The 17,496-nt window shown below is 49.7% G+C and overlaps 1 protein-coding gene across 1 annotated transcript in view; it reads right to left on the bottom strand.

The window, feature by feature from the left end:
• The window catches only part of Cul9 (cullin 9), a 40,647-nt gene that overhangs the window by 8,428 nt on the left and 14,723 nt on the right, over positions 1 to 17,496 (bottom strand). The window contains exons 10-29 of the mRNA XM_036168286.1: positions 16,886 to 17,082; positions 16,316 to 16,533; positions 15,290 to 15,536; positions 15,111 to 15,216; positions 14,481 to 14,708; positions 14,140 to 14,230; positions 13,706 to 13,877; positions 11,734 to 11,839; positions 11,176 to 11,271; positions 10,817 to 10,992; positions 10,490 to 10,623; positions 9,973 to 10,152; positions 9,692 to 9,801; positions 9,430 to 9,612; positions 9,122 to 9,282; positions 8,638 to 8,866; positions 8,367 to 8,559; positions 780 to 925; positions 521 to 653; positions 178 to 377 (exon numbers count right to left, since the gene is read on the bottom strand). Coding sequence (XP_036024179.1) covers positions 178 to 377; positions 521 to 653; positions 780 to 925; positions 8,367 to 8,559; positions 8,638 to 8,866; positions 9,122 to 9,282; positions 9,430 to 9,612; positions 9,692 to 9,801; positions 9,973 to 10,152; positions 10,490 to 10,623; positions 10,817 to 10,992; positions 11,176 to 11,271; positions 11,734 to 11,839; positions 13,706 to 13,877; positions 14,140 to 14,230; positions 14,481 to 14,708; positions 15,111 to 15,216; positions 15,290 to 15,536; positions 16,316 to 16,533; positions 16,886 to 17,082 — 3,306 coding nt within the window. The remainder of the gene's footprint in view (positions 1 to 177; positions 378 to 520; positions 654 to 779; positions 926 to 8,366; positions 8,560 to 8,637; positions 8,867 to 9,121; positions 9,283 to 9,429; positions 9,613 to 9,691; positions 9,802 to 9,972; positions 10,153 to 10,489; positions 10,624 to 10,816; positions 10,993 to 11,175; positions 11,272 to 11,733; positions 11,840 to 13,705; positions 13,878 to 14,139; positions 14,231 to 14,480; positions 14,709 to 15,110; positions 15,217 to 15,289; positions 15,537 to 16,315; positions 16,534 to 16,885; positions 17,083 to 17,496) is intronic.

The raw sequence follows: 17,496 nt of genomic DNA, 5'->3' as shown, positions 1-17,496 counted from the left end.
CACACACACACACACACACACACACACTGAATGTTATACACACGTAACAAGAAGAACCAGATAGAAATGTCAGCCCAATGATGTTTTATATTGGAAGAGGTCAACTTCTCTTATGCTGACCTCTGGTTCCACCTCTAACACCAAGTATGACCCCAGGGCATGGTCCTTTCTGCCTACCAGACAAACCAGCTGATCAATGTGGAGGCCTTTCTCCCCATGGGCTTTGAGTATCCGGACAAGAAGACAGCTCAAGAGGTTCCTCTTCTGTTCCAAGGTCCGGCCCTCATCCTTCTCTACACTGAAATAGGTCTGGGGAGGTATCAGCCACAGGACTTCTTCGAGGGGCTGGGACCTAGGCTCACGCAGCCGCAGCATCCCTGGAATCCAGTCCCGATCAGGTACCCAAGGACAGAGAGGGACACATGATGAGGGTCCTACTGTACTCTCATTCCCTGGTATGCTCTCCCACCCTCGGGGCCTCCCACCGTGCCACAGAGGCTCAGCCCGGCCCCTGACCTACCCGCCTGTGGGAAGTTCTGAGCCTCCTCCAGTGTCAGAGGGCCCTTGTCGGCGGCAGTAAGGGGCACAAGTGCTTGGTGCAGAAGCTCTGGGGAGAGGTCGGAAGTCTTCAGCAGGGTCTCTACTGATACCTCCTGGTGGGGAGAAACAGTGCCCATCGGGTGAAGAGGACAGGAAAGGAAGGCAGGAGGGACAGAGACCTGGGTGGGAGAGAAGACGGGGGCGGGAGGGACCCTAAGTGGTTAGAGGAGCTGAGGCACCTCAGTCTGGTTGAAATACAGCAGCAGCCACATCTGCACTGTGGACACATGCAGGGTCTGGTCCCCAAACTGCAGCTCAGCCCGGCCCAGCCACGTCCACTGCAGTCGCCGATGTGGCCCCATGTCCAAGACTGGGTAGTTCTGACCTAGGGAAGTGTCAAGGAGGCAGAGTCAAAGAGTCTGGGAATAAAGGGCTAGGACTGAGGTGCTAAAAACAAACAGTATTTTTACGTTTGTCGGTTTGTAATGATGTTGCTATATATTTAAAAACCTCATTGATCATCTTTGGAATATTACAGAGAATCAATAATTTTAAAAACAAACAAACAAAAATAGCTGTTGGGTATGGTGGTAAATGCCTTTATCCCAGCACTCAGGAGGCAGAGGCATGAGGATCTCTGAGTTCAAAGCCAGCCTGGTCTACATAGAGTAATGGAGGCTAGCCAGAGCTACATAGTGAGACCCAAAACAAAAACAGATCTAGAGGGAAGAGGGCAGACTCAGCTCAGCCTTTCCTATAAAACTGCTTCAGGAGCGTGAGCAGCTGCTGAGAAGCTTCTCTAGACAAGGCACCCCCTCACACATGAAGGGACAATGACAAACTGGGGCTTCACTATTTCAGAAGTGCCAATGAAGCGGCTGGCACTTGGGTGGTAGATGCTGGCTCTAGTAGTATCCACAGGGCCCTGGGGCCTATCCCTATGCCGCACACATCAGGTATGATGGCACACGCCTGCAACGCCACACTTAGGAAGTTGACAGATGGGCCAGAAGACGATCCTGAACTACACAAGGCCTATCTCAAGAAACCCAAAGCAAAGGAAAATGGGTCATACTGAAGACTGATGTGTGCAAATCCATGGGTCTCTCTTAACATCCCAAAGGACAAACTTGAATCTAAATAAACCTGCAACTCTATTTCCACACAAATAGCCATTAAGGGAGAAAGGGAGGGCAGGACCTGGACTGAAGATGTTAAAACTAACCACCAGATGCAATGCTTGGGCCTTGCTTGGAGCCCCATTAAACAAAGCAAGAACACGATAGAAACTCAGGACAACCAGGGAAACATGAACAGTGTGTAGCTGATGACACCAGAAGGTCGTTAGCTTCTAAAGGGTTTGGGAGTGATGAGGCCTTTGTCTTTTGAAAGCCTCCTCATTTAGATATGGGAAGGAGAACATGATGCTGGGCCACATGTTGATATCCTGGAGTTTATGCTATTTGTATGTTTGACTTATCATTGTAAAATACTTTAAAATTTATTTTCATTTTATGTGTATGAGTATTTTGTCTGCATGTATGTCTGTGCACTGTTGTGTGTGTGGTGCCCTCAAGAGGCTGAAGAGAGCATCAGATCCCGTGGAACTGGAGTTATAGATGGTTTTGAGCAGCTGTGTGGCTACTGGGAATTGAACCCAGATCGTCTGTGGGAACAGCTAGTGCTCTTAACTGCTGAACTACATCTTCAGCCCATTAGTAAAAATATTTTAAATGAAGTAGAGCTAGGGATATAGCCCAGCTGGTAGAATGCTTGTGTACCATCCCCATACAGCATAAAACTGAGCATGGTAACTAACATATGACTATAAGCCAACACACAGGAGGTAAAGGTGGAGAGTGACAAGTTCAAGACCATCCTCAGATACATATAAAGCTTGAAGCCAGCCTGGGATATGTGAAACCTTGTCTCCAAAGTAAAATAAAACAAAATGCCCTGAGGATTACTGGACTTGTTGTGAATAGCTCCTCTACCTCCTGCTTGTTCATGGAGGCAAGGGAAACATATTAACTGTACGTGACCAGGTTTTCAGATTTAACATCAGAGGAGTGGGGAATGTAGGCTAGTGTTTGAGCATGTGATTAGCAACTAAAAGTCCCCAGTTTAAACCCCAGAACTGGAGCGGGGATGGGGAGCAGGAGATAAATATTTTGACAGTTATCACTTAGTGTGCTGTGAACAAGGAAACATCACAGAAACAAAGTGAGCAACTACTTGAAAGAAAATTGTTAATAATTATCATTATTATTGGTTTTTCAAGACAGGGCTTCTCTGTGTAACCCTGGCTGTCCTGGAACTCGCTTTGAAGACGTGGCTGGCCTCAAACTCACAGAGATCCACCTGCCTCTGCCTCCCAAGTGCTGAGATGAATTGAGTGAGTTACCACAGCCCGGCTAAAATTTTAAAGGACTGGATTCTTTAAAAAATGTCAGTGTTCAGAGACAGAGATGATGGAGGAACTATTCTAGACTAAAGGAAGACACCTGGCACCTAAACCAGCAGTGATATCAGCCTAGCTCTCTCCTGACTAGAAAGCAAAGTTAGAGAAAACAGAGCTGCAATATGGAAGGAAGTTGGAGTGTTCCTGGATTTCTATGTGTGAGACTACCTTTATGCCTATGACATACATACTAAGTATTTAGGAGAAAAGAACAGGATAGAGACAACTTTCTCTCAGAGGTCCTGAGTGTGTGTGTTTCCACAGATGTACACACACATTCTCATACAAAGAGCAAATGAGTTTGGTATGCTGGCACATGCCTGTAATCCCAGCACCTGAGAGGTAAAGGCAAGATGTCTGGGAGTTGAGCCCAGTCCAGGCCACAGAGGGGAACCTTGTTTGAAAGGAAAATGCTAATGCTAACAATAAGATGCCACCACTCAGCACAGCGGTGCACGCCTGTCGGAGGAGCATCCTGCAAGTTCCAGGCAACCTGCTCCATACAGTGAGTACCTGGCCACCTCCAGAGTGAGACCTTTTTTTCAAAGAAAAAAATACAAAGCAAAGTGTTCACAAAAGGTAACTTGGATAAAAGTTACCTGGGTGGTTTTCTTTCATTATTGTAACTTTTCTGTAAACTTGAAATTATTTCTAAATTAAAAAAAAAAAATGAGGGGCCTGACAGTAGTGGCACACACCTTTAATCCCAGCACTCAGGAGGCAGAGGCAGGCAGATCTCTGTGAGTTCGAGGCCAGCCTGGTCTACAGAGTGAGATCCAGGACAGGCAGGACTACACAGAGAAGCCTGTCTCGGGAAGAAAAAAGGAAAATTGGGGAAGGGCAACTGAAACTGTTAAAATGGCAAATGTTATGACAGACATATTTACCACAATAACAAAAAGTAGAAAGAAAGAAGCAAAGACACAAATTTAGGCCTGGAGAGACGGCTCAGGGGGTAGAATGCATGCCAAGTAAGCACAGTGAGCCAAGTGTGGCTCCCCAGTGCCACCTAAAAGCCAGGAGCTGAAGAGAATACTATAAGGCCTGGCCGAGGAGCAGGTATCCCCAGGGCTCACTGGCCAGCCAGTAGGAACCGGTGAGTTCCAGGTCCAGTGAGAGGCCTGTCTCCAAAATAAAATAGAGTGACTGAAGAAGACACCCCATCTTGTCTCTACATGCACCTGCACACAAAAAACACATGCCATACACACATGGACATGTATACCCAACGCACACCACATCTACCCACAAACATGCATACACACATATTCCATAAACACACATGAACGCATACACAGAGAGGGAGAGAGGGAGGGGGTAACAAAAACAAAGAAGAGAAAAAAGAAACCTATGGACTGGAGATGTGTGGGTTCCTCGCTGTTCATATTATCTTGTTCCTATTATCAGTGCCATCTGCTAAGACCTTTTGTAAAGGTTTTCTAGTGGTGGTGGTGCATGACTATAATCCCAGCACTAGGGAGACGGAGGCAGGCACACCAATGTGTGCTTGTGAAGCCCTAGGTTTGAGCCCCAGCACCACACAAACCAGGCATGGTGGTACCACTCGTAATTCCAGCACACAGGAGAGAAAGATAAATGTTCAAGGTCCTCTGCTACCCAGTGAGTTTGAGGCCAGCATGGACTCCATGAGACCTGTCTCAAAAACAAAGAAACCCTCAAAGTTCAGGACTTCTTTCAGTATGAAAGCAAAAGTAAAAGGTAGGAATGTATTAACTAAAACACGCCAGCTCATGAGCGCCATCAAAGGAAAACAGAGTCAGTTCATAGTAACAACAACATTTAATTTACCACAAAACTAAACCTACACGGTCCATGATGGTAGTCACTAGCTACATGTAGTTCAATTTTAAATTTAAAATTATTAAAATTAAATACTCAGTCCCTCAGTCATATTCACAAGTTCAAGTGTTTAAAATGGCCAGGAATAGTTATCATATTGAAAGTGCAGAAAAACTTTTGTTTTTGTTTTTTGAGGCCAAGTCTCTCTCTGTAGCCCAGGCTGGCCTCAAACTCAGAGATCCACCTGCCCCTGCCTCCTGAGTGCTGGGATTATAGGTGTGCACCACCGCTAAAAACATTTTCTTGTCTTTACAAAAGTCTTATCAGATGGCACTCCTGAATGATCTTAAATGTGCATCTCAGAGCAGGGCCAAGGTAACATGAAACAATGGTGACATGATTATAATTTTTAAAAAGCTGGACAGACAGACAGATTGCTTCGTGGTTAAGACCACTGGCTGCTCTTCCAGAGAACCCAGGTTTGATTCCTAGCACCCACATAGTGGCTCACAGCCATCCTAACTCCAGTCCCAGGGGTCTGTTGCCCTCCTCTGGCTCTGGGGTCACAACATGTGGTGCACAAATACACACACAGGCAAAATACCTATACACATAACTAATAACAAAACATTAAAACATCACAGCCATATGGGTAAATTTTGGCTCACCTCTCTCAGTAGTAGGTGAAGCAGACAGGAATTATTAAGGTATATAATGTAAGAACAATTAAAAAGGTCAATTTCATGAAATATGTAGATTCCTGAATCCAACAACCAAAGAACACATCTTTTCCTTAATTGCAGCTTATAAAATCCTCCCATCCACGAGCTCATAAGTGAAGTATCAATACATTAAAGATACAAACCATCAGAAACCATGTTCTTTAATCACAATGGAATAAAGGCAGAAATCTAAAATTACTAAACAAAAAGAAAAACTTATTTGAGAAAGATGATTGATTTTTTTCAGACAGGGTCTCTAGCCCAGGCTGGCTCAGACTCCCTATGTAGCTAAAGATATCCCTGCCTGAATGCCGCCTTATCCTGCTGCCTCCTCCCAAGGACTGGGATTACTGGCATGAACCACTAAGCATGGTTTATGTGGTGCTAGGGTTTATACCCTGGGCCTTCTGCATGCTAGACAAGTGCTCTACCAACTCTATTTCCAGTCTCTGTTTGGAGGTTTAGAAATACACTTTCCATGAACTAATGAACTGCAGAAGTGGCGAGCAGCACACACCTTTAGTCTCGGCACCCAGGCAGAGGCAGGAGGGTACCTGTGCTTTCTAGGTCTGCCTGGTAGAAAAGGTCTGCCTGGTAAACACAGTGCGCACCATGTCAGTCATGGCTACACTGACAGACTCCATGTCAGTCATGGCTACACTGACAGACTCCATCCATGTCAGTCATGGCTACACTGACAGACTCCATCCATGTCAGTCATGGCTGTATTGACAGACTCCATCCATGTCAGTCATGGCTACACTGACAGACTCCATCCATGTCAGTCATGGCTACACTGACAGACTCTATCCATGTCAGTCATGGCTACACTGACAGACTCCATCCATGTCAGTCATGGCTACACTGACAGACTCCATCCATGTCAGTCATGACTACACTGACAGACTCCATCCATGTCAGTCATGACTACACTGACAGACTCCATCCATGTCAGTCACGGCTGTACTGACAGACTCCATCCATGTCAGTCATGGCTACACTGACAGACTCCATCCATGTCAGTCATGGCTACACTGACAGACTCCATCCATGTCAGTCATGGCTGTATTGACAGACTCCATCCATGTCAGTCATGGCTGTACTGACAGACTCCATCCATGTCAGTCAGGGCTACACTGACAGACTCCATCCATGTCAGTCATGGCTGTACTGACAGACTCCATCCATGTCAGTCATGGCTGTACTGACAGACTCCATCCATGTCAGTCAGGGCTACACTGACAGACTCCATCCATGTCAGTCAGGGCTACACTGACAGACTCCATCCATGTCAGTCATGGCTGTACTGACAGACTCCATCCATGTCAGTCAGGGCTACACTGACAGACTCCATCCATGTCAGTCAGGGCTGTACTGACAGACTCCATCCATGTCAGTCAGGGCTACACTGACAGACTCCATATAGAAAGCACACTGATGGAGATTAGGAGTTTATTAGCAGTGAACAGTAAGAAACATATGTTATATAAAATCCTATGGAAAGGCTAGAGAGATGACTCAGCAATTTAGAGTACTCAGCGTTCAGTTCCCAGCACCCACATGGTGACTTACCCATGTCCATAACTCTTGTTTTAGAGAATGCAGACACCCTCTTATGGCCTCTGAAAGCACCAGGCACATACATGGTATACATCCACACATGCAGTAAAACACATTCAATCAATCAATCAATCAATCAATGTTAGAAAATTACACACAGGGCTGGAGCGATGGCTCTGCTGTTAAGAGCAATGGATGCTCTTCCAAAGGACCTGGGTTGGATTGCCAGTTCACATGTTGGCTCAAACCATTTGTCGCTCTAGTACCAGGGAAGCCAGCTCCCTCTTCTGGCCTCCTTGGCCATCAGGCACACATGTGGTGTACAGGCACACACACAGCAAAAATATCCACACATATAATAAAATCAAGATCAAAATTACAAACAAAAACTTGCCGGGCGGTGGTGGCGCACGCCTTTAATCCCAGCATTCAGGAGGCAGATCCAGGAGGATCTCTGCGAGTTCAAGGCCAGTCCTGGATTCAGGATAGGCACCAAAACAACACAGAGAAACCCTGTCTCAAAATAACAACAGCAACAACAAAACAAACCCAATGATGCACCCTAAGTGTCCCATAAGAACAGGGAAAGTAGATACATGCACACAACAGAACAGGATTCAGCAAACCTAAGAACAAGAACTACTGCTAAGTGACCACGCTGCAGACACCAAGCTGTGAAGAGAGCAGACACAGCACAGTATGCAGGCCGAGGTCCCATCTCTATAATGTGCAGGTGCAGGCAAAAATTTATGGTGACAGACGGAAAGATAAAAAGAAGCTACTGACTGGGAAGGGTACACGAAGAAGAAGCCTGCTGGGTGCTGGAATGTTCTGCATCTTGATCTGGGGGATGGGTACAAGGCTGTATAGAGGTATATAAACTCATTAAGCCTTCTATTAATACGACTTATATACCAGTAAAAATGTTCAACAACAACAACAACAACAACAACAACAACAACAAAACACTATATGAAGTGGTTAAAATGATAGGGGATAAATAGCCTTAAATATTTTTATTTGGAAAGAAGTTCCTAAGACTGAAAATGAAGTGAGCAGACAACCTGAAGATGGAAAACACAAACAGAACCAGTTTCCAGGAAGCTGAAGGAGAGAGCAAGCGTTAATGAAGCTATTCCCATTCTTCTGCACCCTCCCCCCAGAAACTGCCCGACCTAGAGAGACCCCCTTCCTATCTCTGCATCCCACACGGTGCTCCTGTCTGTTCCTGCTGCCACCCGGACTGCATCTCCATCTCCAGGTTCCTGTCCCCAGCTCCTCACTGTGGCTGTAGAAGCTGGAGAAGCGCTCAAGCGCACCGCAGAAGTCTGTGGGAAGGTGCTGTCTGGGTTCATGCAGGTAGCAGAGTGGAGAGACGGGCCAGCAGCGTGGGGACAGGACCAGTACAGACACTTCCGGACCTTCGTCTTCTATACCGAGTTCCTTTTCAGTCTCCTGTCCCTCCTTGTCTTCTTCCTAAGGAGACAGAGATGAGCCGTGGGCTCTCTAGGGAGCCTGTTCTCTCTCTGCCCTTCGCTCTCCACTGGCCCTCACCTCCACTTCCTCTAGCCTCCATTCCTCCTGGTCTTCCTGCTCCAAGAGCTTCCTGTCGAGCTGCTGGAGCTGGTAAACGTGGAACTGCCGCTGCAGCTCCTCTGAGGTGCGCAGGCTCTGCAGCATCAGCTGGGGGAGGCGGTTAGGGAAGCAGAGGCCGATCTGCTCCAGCACAGCCTCCTCCAGCCAGCTGGAGCCCAAGCTCAGGAGACGGTCAGCCATGTAATGCCTGCAGCACACACAGTCAGCCTGGGTTTCAGTGTGGGAGCCAGCTTGGCCCAGGCCCAACCTTCCCCTCCAGAAGGTAAGTCTCTGTGTTACAGCTCAGCTAAGTTACAAGACCCACCTCATCTCTACCAGCACACGGCCACTACCATGTCTTGACTTCCCAGCTACTCTTCCTTCTTCTTCCCTTAACTTTCAAATCTTCCCTTCCTCCAGCCTCTACACCTCCCGTCCCCAGCCTCTCCAGAATGTGACTCACTGGTAGAAATGCTCAAAAGTCGTGGCCAGCTCTAGGCCAGAAAGGACCATGATGGGCTCCAGGTGCTGCTGAAGGCGCCCCAGCATTGCCACTGCAGAGGCTCCACCAAGCAAACCACCCTGGATTTGTTGGTCGATGTGCCTAGCAAACTGCTCACTCATCTAGGGACGACAGAGTGGACATGAGACCAGCCATGAACAAGGGATTGGAGTGGACAAGTGGAAAGAGGGAGCCAAAGGAGGGAGCCAAAGGACGGAGCAGGAGACGGGACAGGGGGCAGCCTGTGCTCGGCCCTTGGCATGACTCACATGAGCAGCAGTGAGGAAGGACTGCTGCAGCAGGGCTCCAGAGAAGCCCCTGCGCAGAGCCAGAGTGAAGGCTGCCCGAGGCCCGAACAGCTCCGAGCCTGCTCTTTGCAAGCGCTCATAGAGAGTACAGTACCGAGGCACAAAGTCTGAGGCCCCCCAGGCTGCAGCCAGGAATCTGCTGACCTGAAGGGAGAGTAAGACGTGACAGGAAGGAGCGACCCACTTGGGTCCCACCCTGCCTGACAGATGTGAACCTGCCTACCTGCTCCTGCACCACGCTCAGCCAGCACTGGGTGATGTTCCTAAGGCTGCTGCTGGGAAGAACTGGCAAGGGCGTGGGGCTTCCGTCCTGACTCTTACTGTTCTTGCTGACTGTGGAAACAGGGCAAAAGAGTAAGCCTCCCTCCAGCCTAAGTGGCACCAGGGTCTCAGGGTTTATTCCTGGAAAGGTCACAGCGAATCAGAGGTCTGGAGAAGCAGAAGGAGCTGGAAAGCCCCACAGTACAGATGCTCAGCTCAGCAGGCCACAGTGGACTCACTCACAGGGCTGTGTGGCTGGCTCCGGAGCAAGCCCGGGAGGGGGTTCCACGTGCACCAGCAGGTGGCACAGATGGCGGACTCGTGAAGGGAAGGATGCTGCTCGACCCCGGGAGCTTGGCACATCCTCCCTGTGCTCTAGGTACTGGTCCAGCAGCCATCCCAGGGAACTGACACCCTCAGCATCTGAAAGAAGACCAGTCAGGAGTGGCTGTCTGTGGGAAGTGGGGGAACGGAGAGTCGAGGTACAGCTTCAACTATACAGAAAGGTTTGAGGGAGGCAGAACCCTAGCCCTCCCTCACCACTGCTGGAGCCTGGGAACAGGGTAACAGGGCAGGGACAGTGTGCAGGGGAGCCTCAAATACCACTCTCAGGGAGCAGTCCCTGGAGCGAGGAGAGAGGGACAGAGAGGTGACAGGCCTTGAAGGACACATACAGGAACCAAGAGAACCAAAACATCAACACAGGTGACCCCTGAGACTGGTGAGGGGCTGGTGTGGGGGCCGGGTGTGGGGTGGTTACCGGGAGACGTGATGTTCTGCACCAGGGGGCTGACCAGCGCCTCCCAGCAGGTCTTGCCCAGTGCTTGGGCGGCCTCGTCATCAGGGAGGAAGCGATCAGCAAAATTCTGTTCATGGCGCAGAACTCTGTTCAGTCTGGGAACATAAGCAGGTGTCAGATGAAAGGCAGGCCCCCACCTCCCCAAAGACCGACTTCCCGAGGCCGCTGCACAAGTACTGCTCAACTGCAGTCATGGTACTCGGCCTTCTGCCAGCCGTCTGCGGCACTTTGCTGGTCTTCAACCCTCCAGTGTCTGTCCTTGACCTCTTCTTCCTGAGCTGCACCCACCTGGGACAGAGCTGGAGGAGACGCTGGCGGTCCTCTGCTATGTCCCGGCTCCATGCTTGTGCCCGGATCGTGTAGAAGAGGCAAGTGCGTCGGCAGAGCTGCTCCCGGAACAATGGCCAAAAAGTGGGCTTGGGGCCCAGCACCTCCACACCCCGGACCCGGGTGTCGATGCCACCCTGCAGCATACGGACTTCTCACCTGAGTGACTCTGCGCTCCAAAGCCATGCTCCACACCCTGAATTCCCAATGTGTCCAGGCCATCTCCAAGCTGGCCAAGGAGGAACCCTGGCTAATGTCCTGGCTTAAAGTTGTGGAGAACCCACCCACTAAGGAGACCCTGGGTTTCCTCCTGGTCCCACCTGCTGGCAGCGCTTTATTCGGATCTGGATGATAGGCCAGAAGCGGTTCAAGTTCTCCAGGAGGGTTACCCGGCTGGCAGAGGGCATCACATTTACCTGACAGGGCAGGAGAGAGGAGGCAGAGAGCCACTAAAGAAGTGAGGCAGGGCTGGAGACAGGTCTCAGCAGTTACAAAAACATACTGCTTTTGTAGAGGACCAGGGACTGATTCCCAGCACCCATGGTGTCTCACAACTACTTGCTGTGGTACTCACAGGATCTAATGCCCTCTTGTGGTATTTAAGAGTACCTGTACTCACACATACACAGACACACACTTAAGACACGTATAAAAATAAAATAAGTGGACAAAAAGAAGTGGAGCTGGAAGAGGTACAGACAGCAGCCAAGGCCAGGATGGCCTGTCTTGTCTACCAAGCCCATGTGCACTTCAAGTGATGAGACCTTCCCAGAAGGAACCAAGCCCAGAGACTGGGCCTTCCCCACCCAAAAAATGAGGGATGAAGAATGAGAAATGGAGGGATGGGGGTACATAGTAAAGGGGTTCAAGGTCCCTACCGTGTTAAGTTCGGTGCTGATGCAGCTGATGCTGTCACCCCCAAACACCACCACCCTGGCTGGCATGTAACTTGAATCCTCACTGGCCACAAGCAGAGTCAGCTGCCTGAGAGAAGAGAAAGCAATCATGAAAACTAGGGCCATCTCTTCCTCCAGCTGACATGCCCGCCTCCCTAGACCCTCAGCTTCCCCTTATAGCCCTCGAAAATGTTTTACCTAACCCCCTAGATTCAATGACAAATCAGTGCCATGCTGTGCACATAACAGACAACCATGTCATAACCAGAGGCTCCTCAAGACCAACATGTCAGCATGGGACTTCATCTGTCCACAGAAGCCTACCTCCTTTCTATTTCTGTCCCCTGGGAAAGAATGGGCCACCTACCTGGTCACAGCTCCCCTCACCAGCCTATGGCAAGTCTTGTACACACTACATCTTGTAGCTCATAGTCCACCTCGGACCCTTCAGTCCTTTTCTTAACCGAACACACTGAACACTTCTCTACTAGACATATACATCATCCAAAACCTTTTTTTTCTGGCTTCCAACCCAAATTTTCATGATTACCTGAATACCAACTAAAAAACAAAGCTGGTTTCTTTTTTTCTTAAAATACCTGCTGTAGAATGTGGAGCATTTGTTTAATGATGCAAAGCTGTGTTGCATTCCTTTATGTTGCATTTGTTTAACTCTGTGAAGCTGTGTTACTGTGCCTGTCTAAAACACCTGATGGGCTGATAAAGAGCTGAACGGCCAATAGCGAGGCAAGAGAGGGACAGGTAGGGCTGGCAGGCAGAGAGAATAGAGAGAGTAGAGAAGATGGAGAGAGAAAAGAGGATGAGAGGAGGCCATCAAGGGCCAGCAACCCAGCTACACAGCCAGCCACAGAGTAAGAAGGGAAGAAAGGAATAGAGAATAGAGAAAGCTAGAGGCCAGAGGCAAAGGGTAGATGGGACAATTTAAGTTAAGAAAAGCTGGCTAGAAATAAGCCAAGCTAAGGCCAGACATTCATAAGTAAGAATAAGTCTCCACATATTTTTTTGGGAGCTGGGTGGCAGGCCCCCAAAGAGCAAAGAGTAAAAAAAAAAATAAAATAAAAAACCTACAACTTCCCAAGTTTCTGAACAAAGTTCAAAGCTCCGGGCTCACAAATTCTACAGTCTGCTCTCCTGGCTTCATCCCTGCCACTGGGAGGTACCCTTCATTTCACCTGACACACAGCATCCCATTACTCCCTTTGCATGCTGCCTCTGCCTAGAATGTCATTGAGTTCTTATCTAGCTAATTTCAATTTCAAATTTCCGTTCAGTCAACACCTTCTGACCTTCACTGGTCCCAGGATCCTTTCTCCTGGCCCTCCCTCCCTCTCTCAACAGGCTCCTGCTCTTCACATCGACTTGAGTAGCTCTGGCTAGGTTCAAGAGACCCTCCTACCTCAGCTTCCTAAGGAGCGGGGCAATAGCCATCATGTGCCTGGACCATGACGCTTTCTCTTCACGTAGTTTTAAGTCTCTGCTTCTTTTAGTCCCCACTTGAGACAGGGTTTCAATATGTAGCCCAGGCTTGAACTCTTGATCCTCCTGCCTCAGCCTCTTGAGTGATGACATCATATGCATGCACCAGCAAGCCTGGCTCCCCAACTAGACCACAAATCCCTTGTATCTTATTGTCCTTATACTCCAGAGCCTTGTAAATGCTTGGCATTCTTGACATTGAGCAAACACCCATGGGAAGAGTAGCTAAGTGCATTGTTGATCTCTAAGCACTGCTATCTGTTATAGTACCAGTACCTACGTTCAGTGAGATGTCTACACAGCACAGCAAAGACAGGCCAATATGCCAGTCATGCCTTCACTGCACAAAAGGAGTCTGAAAATGTCCCACTAGAGCAGGTTACTAATAGAGTTGTATGACGGTGCTCTGGGAGATATATTGGTGCACAGTAATAGACCCATACAAATGGGTTCACACCTAATAAGAACACCACGGTGCATGTACAAGGTGATGAAGTGGGAGCCGGTGCTACCATTGGACTCCCAGTAGGTCTTGGGGTTGCGGTCTGTCAGCTTGCTGGCCCGGTGTGGATTGGAAGACACCTCTACCTTCTCCCAGCACTTATCTTCCTTCACTTCCACACTGGAGCCTGGGGACGAGAGAAGGGGCAGGCATGGTCAGAGGTGAGGAAGGGCCTGGAGAGTGGGAAGTGGGGACCACAGCACGGTCAGAGGTGAGGAAGGGCCTGGAGAGTGGGAAGGGGGGACCACAGCATGGTCAGAGGTGAGGAAGGGCCTAGAGAGTGGGAAGGGGGGCCACAGCACGGTCAGAGGTGAGGAAGGGCCTGGAGAGTGGGAAGGAGAAGGGGACTCTGGGTGGGAGCCCAGGAGAAAGTGGAGGAGGACACTAACCCTGGCAGAGATGCCTGAGGAACACATCAAAGAAGGGGATGTTGATGGGTTGGTAGGTTCGTCTGTGGTCTTCAATCTGGCCCAGCACCATCTGTAGCCAGAACATGGGGCAGGGAGGGAATACAGGGAACAGTCAGAAACATGCATGGAGAAAAGGGGGTCAAGAGGCAACAGAACAATCAACCGCTTTCTCACCAAATTTTGATAGGACCGTGGTGGGGAAACATTAGGGAGCATGTGCCCAGATTCGCTGCCACTTCTACCACACAGGGATCCCAAAGACAGACACATGAGGAGCCTAGCCCTTGTTTCTGGTTTTATTTTCTCAGCTCTGCACTCACCTGAATGCAGCCAGCCAGAATGCTTGATGTGAGGTTACTATAGAGCTGGGCATATTTCTCACACTCTGTGACCAGGTCACGAAGCTCAGAGGCCAGCAGGAGCTGTGCAGAGTGCTTGTCCAGGACTTTGGAGAGGGCTTCTTTTGCTCCCAGGCAGCAAAGCACTACTGCATAGTCTTTATGCATCAAAGCCAGGCGATGCAGGAAGCAGGTCAGCTCCTGAACAATCTGAACCCAGAGAAAGAAAGGATGGAGCATGTCAGGCCAAGGGCCAGCTCCACTGAAGGCAGCACAGTGGTGGAGATGAGGAAGTCTGCAGGGCCAGAGAGGATGAAGGAGAAGGGCACAGCATCCTGAGGGGCTGGTACTCCACAGCCAGCCGGCAGTTCAGCTGGTAGTGTCATGGGCTTCTTTCTACCAGTATCCCACTATCCCAGCCACTGTTGGACATCACTTCACGATGTCCAAAGACTCTGGGATAACATCAGCCTTCCTCCCCCTTCCTCTCTGGTTCCCAGTACACTCAGACCCTCAGACCTACAGGATCCGCTGAACTTCCACAGCCTCACTAGGCAGGTGGTGCCCCAACATCTGTCTTCCCTCCTCCAACCACGGCCAAGGCTCCAGTACCTCAGGGTCACTGCTTGGGCCACTCAGGCAGTTAAGGCAGGGCTCCAGGACCTCGTGCCAGGGGAGGACCATTGCCTCAGGATAGTCCAACAGACGTGCCATGACCCTGGTAAGGGTGGAAACAGATGAGGCCCAGCAGTCCCTTAGTCCCTGTGCACAGGGCCTGGACAGACCCTTACCTGAGGACTGTGAGTAGCAGAGTTCTGTTGGGCCCAGGGGCATCTAGAGTCCGCAGCAACAGGAGGAAAGGCTGGGTTTCCTGCTGTAGGCGCTTGAGGAGGGCACTCATGGCACCCTGAGGGTTGCCTTCATGGCACAGCACACGCTCCAAGTCCAGGAAGAGTTCTGCAGAAGGTTCTCCCACTAGGGATCGGATGAGTAACTCTGGGGACCCATTTTGACCCTGGGTGCTTGGGCTCTCCAATGCTGCAGGGCAGACACACCATAGGAAAAATTTACATGAGAGGCATCTTAGAAGTCAGTCAAACCGAAAAATGGGACACCCCAGAAAGCCAGCCCTCAAACTTTCTTCCTACATTGAGGATGTCTAGTTTATCAAAGTATAAGGAATTCTCTTTTCTGATCTCCAATGTAGACCTAAGTATACTTGAAAAAACACAGTGTAAGGAGAACGGCTGAGTTAAATACAGCACATTTCAGTTACCTTTTCTATTAAATGCTAGCTATAATAAACAGCACTGCTACAATGATACCTCCGAAGTTTGGAGGCTTTAGATACACAGACTCAAAGATACATGCTGCTTAGTCCCAGTACCCATATGTCTCAGTTTTCAGCTACTTTTAAAACAGGAAGGATTTCTTATGACACCAACAGTCCTCCTTCTAGTCAAGAAGTTCTCCTTGAGGTCTAACTTGGTATGGTGCTGCACACTGCAACACTTGGGAGACTGAGGCAAGAAGACCTTGGTTTGAAGTCAGCCTGGGCCACATAACCTCATACACATTACACTCCCCACAACCCTGAAAAAACTGTCTCGCTTGAATACTTAAGGTTTCATTCATTTCTGGAAGGTTCCTGTATCCTTCAGTAAAGAACTGACTGGTCGGGGTTGGGGATTTAGCAAGCACAAGGCCCCAGGTTCGATCCTCAGCTCCAAACAAACAAACAAACAAACAAACAAACAAACAAACTGATTGGTCACAGCATGGCACTGGTCGGCAGAACAACCCCTCCACAATGGTACCTGCTCGCTCAGGACTTCCCCGAGGCTCTGAGTAACGACTGAGGAGCATCATGAGGATGGTCCGTGTGGTGGGCATTGGCTCAGTCCCCGGCGCTATCCCCGAGTGCCTAAACAAGGTGTCTCTCAACTCTTGGGTGATGAGCTGCTCTCCCAGGGTGTGGTGGTTACACAAAAGCAGGTTGAGGAGAAGCAGACCATTTCTCACTGCAGAGGAGCACCTGGCAGGAAGGGATGACCCAAGAAGTTGACAGTGAGTGCACCAGAGGCAGGGAGACAAGTGCAGCTAGGTTGTGGGGTGCTCGCGTGGTCCCTCTGAAGAAGGACTCCTGGCCATCTGACTTTGGGCCACTACTACTAATCCCCTGAAGGACTGTCAGTCTTTCTACCTTTCCCAGAAATCCCCTACATCAACCACTTGGTTCCTCCTCCAGTGACATTTGAGAAGGCCACCAGTGTTTACCCAAAGGGGCCAACATAAGTACAATTTTCTGCTGAGCACATGAGCCTGGGACATAGGAGAGGTGGGCTTAGGACACAGCAAGGATCTGGAGTCAGAGGGTAGTGTCTGACCCCTCGGTGTTCAGCATCAGGACCACAGCCGCAGGGACACTAAGGAGCAAGCTCTCAGACCCTGGACGTGTAGCTGAGTCAATGCTGGCAAAGATCTCTCTGGTCATCTGGGTGTCAAACAAAGGTTGGGTGGAATCTCGGCTGGTCACAAAAGTGGGGATCTCTGAGGAACTGGCAATGGCTAGCATCTTTAGTGCCTGAAAGAGGAATGAGAAGCACAGTTAGAGGTGAACAGAGCCATAACGAGGGTAGAGTACTTACTCGGCATGTGCATGGCCCTGGGTTCAATCCCCAGCGCCACCCCAAAGGAGGTAGGAAGCTACTGTCATTGGTCTAGACCTCAAACTCTGGAGCAGCTGGACAGCTGGCAAACAGGTGGTATGAGAAATGGAAATGGAGCAGATGGTGATGGGACCTGGGGGAGGGAGGAGTCATCAGGAGGGGAGGGAGAGGAGAGGTGGGGTGGGACAGGACAAGAGGAAAAGTGGGGGGAGCCAGAGGAAGCGGCAGAGAGAACGACTTCAGAGTGGGCAGTAAACCCACAGGCTGCTTCTCTCTACCCCTGGGCTCCCAACACCAAGGCCACCAGGGCAGGCCACCCTTTCTGAGTC

The sequence above is a fragment of the Onychomys torridus genome, chromosome 18, assembly GCF_903995425.1.
Source record: "Onychomys torridus chromosome 18, mOncTor1.1, whole genome shotgun sequence".
Lineage (NCBI taxonomy): Eukaryota > Metazoa > Chordata > Mammalia > Rodentia > Cricetidae > Onychomys > Onychomys torridus.
This window is presented reverse-complemented; position numbering and strand designations above follow the sequence as displayed.